We start from the raw sequence: 7,518 nt of genomic DNA on the forward strand, positions 1-7,518 counted from the left end.
CCAGGCCCAAAACGTCAGCCTTCCTGCTCCTCTGATGCTGCTTGGCCTGCTGTGTTCATCCAGCTCTACACCTTGTTATCTCAGATTCTCCAGCATCTGCAGTTCCTACTATCTCTAATTCAGTAGCCTATTGTGTTAAACATGTTGTAGTGAGAGGAGGGGATTTATTAAAATAGAATGACATGCAGCTACCTTCCTGTCTGATTTGTGCCAGTTCAGGACAGCTAAAAAGCTGGAGCAATCTGATTTGCTGCTCACTGTACTCCATGTCAGACTTTACACTGAATGAGCAAAGACAAACGAGTCATAAAATCTACATCAGTTTAAACCTAAACTACTGTTTCTGACATCATAAAATTGGATTCCTCTTTGATCATTCACAGTGGCTAGTCTGCCTCACATTTGCTCTTCACTGCTGTAACCCAATTTGTGGCTTCCTTTCCTAAAAATCTGAATAGGATTAAGTTTGACAGCACGGTTACCTCAACACGTAAAATTGAGTGGTAGAATGAATTTTCAAAAAAAAGAACTGCAATAATTCAAAGACAGTATACTTCCTAAGATAACGTAAAAGTTTGAAAAGTAAAAGATTGGAAGCCACAGTAATTTCCGTATCCTGTTCATATTGCCCAAGGACCATTCAGAAATTGGAGACGGTTGGAACACAGCAACCACTGAAGTGAATGAAATTGGTTTGCGTGCTGTAGCTCAGTGCTAGAAAATCACGATTGCTCTGTTCTAGGAACTGACTGTCAATTAGGCATGAGTGATGTAAACAGCTCTTTCTGAAACTCCAGGTCCACAGATCTTTAAAAGGATAAGCTAGCAGATAAGGAACAGAAGCACCAAAGTAGAGCCCAATAACCCGAATCATTGGAGACAAATTGTAAGGACAAATGTGGCCCCAGTCTCTACATACTCCCTTTGAACTTTTAATTGAGTTTCATGAAACTATCATTTCCTACTGATTGATTACTCATAGTTGAAGACCATAGTCATTAGAAAAAAAAATTGACTCTATCCTGTTTAAATTCTTCTAAAAATGCTTAACTAATGGCTTATATTTAAAATAAACTTGGTGAAATACGAATTTAGATTATCATTTAAGTTGGTAATGTTGGATGACCATGGTTAATTTTGATTGCAGTGAATATGTATTTTGAATTTGTGTTAAAAGGTGTAACATAACCATTTCTGTTTTCGAACATCACAATTATTTACCAACAAGCTGTGACCTTATGAATTAATAACTTAAAATGGGTAAGAGGTGAATTTTGTATCTAATGCTTAATATCTGAAACCATGTTTGAATGTTTGACGTGATGTATTAATACACTTATGTTGTAAAAACTTGATTCCTATTTTATTGATATATTTCAGATGGTGGAGGACCAAATATTTGAGGAATATAGGAAATTTAAAAAGGTAGGTTACTCATTTTGGGGTAAGGATGGTTTATTGTTTTACCTAATTTTTTGATCTTGTTAATTCGGAAGTTGTTTTATGCAATTGATCAGAATTACAATTTCCAGGTAGCTTAGCTGTTTTTCTTGCTGATTTCTTCGGCTTTAAATTAGAAAAGACTATACCATTAGTTCTTTACAAATCAAGTGCCAGATTTTGCTTCCTTCAATTTCACTGAATCATCACAGTGCAGAAAGAGGGCATTTGGCCCATCTTGTTTGCACCTGCTCCCTGAGCATTATGACTTTGTGCCAAACTCCTGCCTTTTCTTTGTAACCCTGCATTTTTTCCTACTTTAATAGTCATTAAATTCCGTCTTGAATGTCTCAGTTGAACTGTCTCCACCACCGATTCATGCAGTGCATTCCAAACTCGGAGCATTCCTGTGTGAAAAGGATGTTATCTTGCCTTGTATTTGCTTTTGCGAAACACTTTCAAACTGTACCCTATGGTTTTGATTCTGTTTGAGTCGGAACAGTTTCCCCCTATCTATCTTGTCTGTATTCTTCATGATTATGAAAACTTCTGTCACATCCCCCAACAGCCTTTTTCTTACCCAGCTTCTCCAGTCTGTCTTCATACTTGGTTTAATAGATGGGAAACTTCATTCTCGTAAAGCTCTTCTGCATGTTCTCTGTTGCGTCTGCATCCTTCCTAAAGTCGGTGCCCAGAACTGTACACAGTACTCCAGCTGCGGTCTAACCAAGCACTCCCCGTAGGTTCTACATAACCTCCCTGCTGTTCTATTCTGTGCCACTGTTACTTAAGCCTAGAGTGCTATCTGCTTTATTAACCACGCTCTCTTCCTGCCTTGCCACCTCTAATGATTTATATACACCTTTTTAGAATAGCACCTTATTTTATACTGTCTCTCCATTTTCCCTGTTCCAAAGTGTATTGTGTCTCAACTCTCCACATTGAGCTTTAACTGCACCTATCGGCCCACTCCACTAACTTGTCAATGTTTGTTTTGAAGTTCTACACTGCCATCCTCATCACTTGCAGTTCTTCCACAATTTGTGTTGTCTGCAAACTTTGAAATGATCCCATATCTACCACATGATGTACCAAAAAAAAAATCAGAAGCCCCAATACTAACCCCTGGGGAATTCCACTACAAATCTTCCTTTGCTCAAAAAAACCCAAAAAACTATTACTTTCTGTTTCTTTTCACTCAGCAAATTTTTTATCCACATTGCTACTGTGCGTTTTATTCCATTACATAACACTTTCCTTGAGTCTGTTGTGTGTCACATATTTGAATGCCTTTTGAATGTCCATGTCCACTCTATCAATAACCTTGAGCTCGACAACTTTCTCTGTTACTTCACAAACTCTAGCAAGCTAGTCAGATACAATGTTTTCTTAGCAAATCCAGTCCAACTCTTCCAAATTAATGCCTATTTTCTGTGACTATTATTACTCTCCTGGATAATTGTTTCTAGAAGTTTCTTTACCACCAAAGTTAAATTGCCTAGTCTGTAATTGCTGGATCTCTTTCAACCATTTTTGAACAAGGATGTAATGCTTGCAATTCTGCAAACCGTCTAGGACTGCCTCTGAGTCTAGGGAAGAACGAAAGATAATTGCCAGTGTCTCTGCAATTTCCACTCTGGCATCCTTCACTCTCCTTGGATGCATCCCATCAGCGCAAGGTGCTTTGTCAACTTAAGTACCAACAACTTATCCAGTACTTCTTAACATAAAAATTTCCTTCTGTCACCATGGCCTAGGCAACATCTATCTCATAGATAAATACAGATGCAAAATATTAATGTCACACCTCAGCCATGTCTATTGCTACCACTGTAAATCAGCATTTTCCTTAATTGGTCTGCTACTCATTTTATCACCTTTTTACTATTGATGTGCTTATAGAATACTTGAGGATTTCTCTGTTAGCTGTTGGTCTTTTATTGCAATTGCCTGGGAATGTTGTGATATGGGAAATAGGTATTTTCAAAATGCTTTGTAGATGGTCATATTGTTTATCAGTTCAGTGTTGATCATGTTTTATTTTGCATGCATTCCTTTGCAGTGCAAAAAATCTTCATTTTGACATAGTCCATTTTCCTGTATCTCAGCTTGATCAGCTCTCCAGATTTATTCAATAACTTCTTGTCCTATTGTTCTGTCTGTCCTCTGACTCTTCCCTTCATTTCAGTGACGCTGAGGTCATCAATATCTATGGAAACTTATGCCTTTCCGTCACTATTTCTAAATTAACAATGAGTTAAACTATAAAATGTTTGCAATAATTAAGTGCGTACCTCCTCCATCTATCCCAGTCTCTCTCATGCACGTTGTAAAATTCAGTTGTGGCTCTCTTCACAAGCTTTTTGTTATATTTTGTGTTTTTTTAACAATTTTAGTATTGTGAATGTTTTTATTTCCTCCCTTTTTTTTGAAACAGACCCATCCCACATATCAGGAAGAGAAGGTTCGCTGTGAGTACCTACACCGGAAGCTATCGCACATCAAACAGTTAATATTGGAATTTGACCCAAACCAGATGTCATGACGATGTTCACTGCCAAGACTTCCTTTTCTTAAACATTAAGACCAACTTAGTTGCTTCTGGATACAATACAAGAGAACTTATTTGTCTGGATGACAATTTTTAGCTTTTTTTATATAAAGAAATTTTTTGACAGTTGCAGTTTGACCATTGAAAGCGATACAATCTGCCATTGAAGGACTGAGGGTCTCCGTGCTCATGACAAGGTTTGACTACCTGTGATTAACAATGTGAACTGAGCCAGAAACTGCACGTTGTTTATACGATTTTTGCAGTGTATCTATGTACTACATACCAAATCTTAATGCTAGAAAATAATGCTGTCTTAGTATTTTGGCAAATGTTTATCTCCTCTAAGATGCCTTAATATGAATTTAAAATGTTAGTCTGCCTTGCATTTTAGTGGGGCCAATCTTTATATGCAGCATGCATTTCTGATCATAAATTCACCAACTAAGGTTACAGTCTCATACATTAATAGGTTCAGGTGACATCATTGTGATACCTAAGACAAAAGTACCCAGCTTTAGCAGTAATACTGCCTTAAGGTGTTTCAACTTGGAAATAACACTAGTATGTGTTTTCTAGTGACTTTTGCTTTGGCTCACTTTGCTTTTAAGCCAGTCAGAAATGATTTATCGTCATTTGATCCCAGGTAATACAATCCGTGTCAAATAAATATCTTTTAGTTAGAATAAATATATTCTTCCAAGATTGCTTACAAACCTTTTATGAGGAAAAAAAAAGTGCTATGGGTCACATTTTACTCTGTATGGATGTTTTTGTATTTAATTATCAATATTCTCAGAAAAAAAATAGATTTTAAATTCAAGAAAATTTAAAGCCCAATTTGGCCAAGATTTATTACAAAGAATATTGTAACATCTTCAGATTGTATGACTGGTGTACAATGTTTTTGATATAGGATTTCCTGTATATTTCACGCTGTGAAAATGTGTTATCTATACTCATTTAAGCTGCTGCATCCTTGTTCATCAGTCCATACACCTGATCTATGTCTAAAATAATTTATTGCTTGAATGTTTTGCCTTTTTTTTGTTTGCACAATCAAAGCAGAATGATTTTAAAATGTAGGTGCCTGAGCTAAATATAAACTTTACAGGATGTATGTAACAATACATAAAATGGCAGAGATATTCACTGGAAGGAATTGCGTACCATCTTTATCACTCTGTGTAAGACCCTAGCGTGATCATGACTCCTCCCTCTTTCATTGTAGCTAGAGCTTCGACTGTATCATTATTTATGTCACCAAGCAGCATGCACGTGAAATCAAACGTGGCTGGTGTGCTCTACAATAGTTTGAGTGGTGAAATGATCATAAATAACCATGCTGTGTGAACTGTATCCTCTGTGGTTGAATTGTGTTGGTAGATGTGTACTCTACCACTGAAATCGCATTTCAATGAATGAGAACCATTCTGATATTGTTCCTATAAATTTGATGATGGTATTGCTGAATGTTTGATATGAAAGCATTTCTGGGGTTTTGACAATGATGTTATTGCAGGTGGGGGAATTGAGAACTTGTTATCCCTAGCCAAAAGATCTTGGTTAGATTAATCCTGTAGAATGTTGACATGGTGTAAAATAACAGCTTTCCATGCAATGTCTGATTTAACATTTTGTCAGGCCAATGACTTCAGTTACATGAATTTCCAAAGTTCTAAATTCTTGTTGCTGTTTTGCATTACTGAAATCTGATAACCATTTTTAAGGACAGGAATTGACCAGTTCCATTTTCAACCTTGTTTAGCCTTGTTGAGTCTTGTTTCTGTAAATTATGGATTATGATCGGAGGTTGAAGTTGGCTTTTACCATGTAAAAATTGACTAGCAGCAGTGTCATGTTGCATGGATATTCTTTCCAGGCATATCTGTGCAAATAATTCCTGTTTTCAGGTACTACTTAGTTACCAGTTTTAATTGGATTTTCAGAGGTATGCTTAACCCTGAACTTCTGGTTTGAAATTGTTGTTTGTGTAATTGCCATCACCCTTAGTTTTATTACCAACTTCATCTCATTTCTTGGTTCTTCCTTTGTCCGTGTCTCATTTTCTTTTCATTGTCCATCTCTTGCCAAATGGCACTTCACACAAATGAATCCCCATGTTTACATGTGAACTACATTTGACCTGCACTGTCCTGAGCTGAAAAAAAATAATAAAAATACTGGAACAGATACAGGACACATTGGAAACAGTCAGCATTTATGAGAACACGAGTTAACATTTGGAATCTAGGATGCCTAAAACCTCAAGCCTTGTGTTCACTCTGCAGATACTGCCTTACCTCCTGAGTTTGTCTCTAATGTTTGATTGGTTGTTCATAAACGTTATTGTTTTGTTAAATGTTGTACGTAACTCGATTTGACATAGAAATAGTTGCAAATCTGCAAACATCCTTTTTTATTAAGGGTTTTATGTGCATGTCTTTCTGAAAAAGAAACTAATTTAAGCCTATTGTTTTCAAATGTATTTGAGGATCTAGAATTTCATGATGTACTGAAAAACTTTTGATCTTTATTTAAGCTATTTATTTACTTCCAGAACTTCGTTAGGTGAAATAATTTGACTTGCAGTACACAAACTTCCAAATGTTTTGGTGTGCTTTCTTAATATTAGAAATCACATGGTTAGCTCTGACTTTTTTGTGATAGATTGCAGTGTGTATGAGGATTAGTGCTATGATCCAGCAGCACTGTAGCCATGACTAACCTGACCTTGCAAGTGCCGAATTAGGTCTATGGTTTGTATGTGTTTTCCAGTGGCTACGTGCCATAATATGGCTAATAATTTGGCTTATTGAAAAAGTATCTCTGAATGATGGCACTGGCCAAAATTGCCTTCTGCCAAGCCATTGACATATTTTGACCATATCATAAAGAACTCCACATTTGTTAAAAAGCCGTTTACATTTTGGGAATTTTATGTTGTTAAATTCAATTGTCCTCCTTGTATCTCCTTGTTCTGCACTATGTGAATGTCAACTCTACTGAAGCATTTTGCTGCAAGTTGAGTTCAGTTTGTAACAGCAGAGAATTATTTGAGGAATCCATTAAAATTGAGCCCTATGTTACCACTTGTAATGTTCCTGGCTATTATTTTACAATATTGCACCACAATATTAGATACCTTCAGTAGACCACCATTTTGGAAAGGGCCCTCCTGCTTTATTCTATTTTAGAACACATTTCGCAAGAATACAGATTGAGTATTGCAGGTAAAAAAGTCACTGTTAAAGTTTTCCATGTTGCACTCATCAGAAGCAAAAACATCACATTTGAAAGGGAACAACAATTTATATTGCATGATCTTTACAAACAGAAAATGACCAGGCATTGCACCTTTTTCAGTTAAACAAAATATTGGGAGATAACGGTTTCCTGGTGCATTTCCCACAACAAATGCCTCAAAAATTCAGATTTGACTTGCCCTTTTTGTTTTTAAAGAAAAGATTGGGAACCACTTCTCCCAGGTACTTTTATCCATGGCTATACCTGGACCTATTCGTCTG

General features: G+C 36.4%; 1 protein-coding gene across 7 annotated transcripts in view; it reads left to right on the plus strand.

Annotated features, from left to right (window-relative positions):
- LOC109921738 (RNA polymerase II elongation factor ELL) overlaps positions 1 to 7,083 on the plus strand; it is an 89,986-nt gene extending 82,903 nt beyond the window's left edge. For all 7 annotated transcript variants that reach the window (XM_048615961.1, XM_048615963.1, XM_048615962.1 and 4 more), the window contains exons 11-12: positions 1,381 to 1,425; positions 3,878 to 7,083. In XM_048615961.1, the coding sequence (XP_048471918.1) occupies positions 1,381 to 1,425; positions 3,878 to 3,985 (153 nt within the window). In that variant the 3' untranslated portion in view covers positions 3,986 to 7,083. The remainder of the gene's footprint in view (positions 1 to 1,380; positions 1,426 to 3,877) is intronic.
- Positions 7,084 to 7,518: the final 435 nt, after the last annotated feature.

Source organism: Rhincodon typus, chromosome 33 (genome assembly GCF_021869965.1).
Source record: "Rhincodon typus isolate 14 chromosome 33, sRhiTyp1.1, whole genome shotgun sequence".
NCBI lineage: Eukaryota > Metazoa > Chordata > Chondrichthyes > Orectolobiformes > Rhincodontidae > Rhincodon > Rhincodon typus.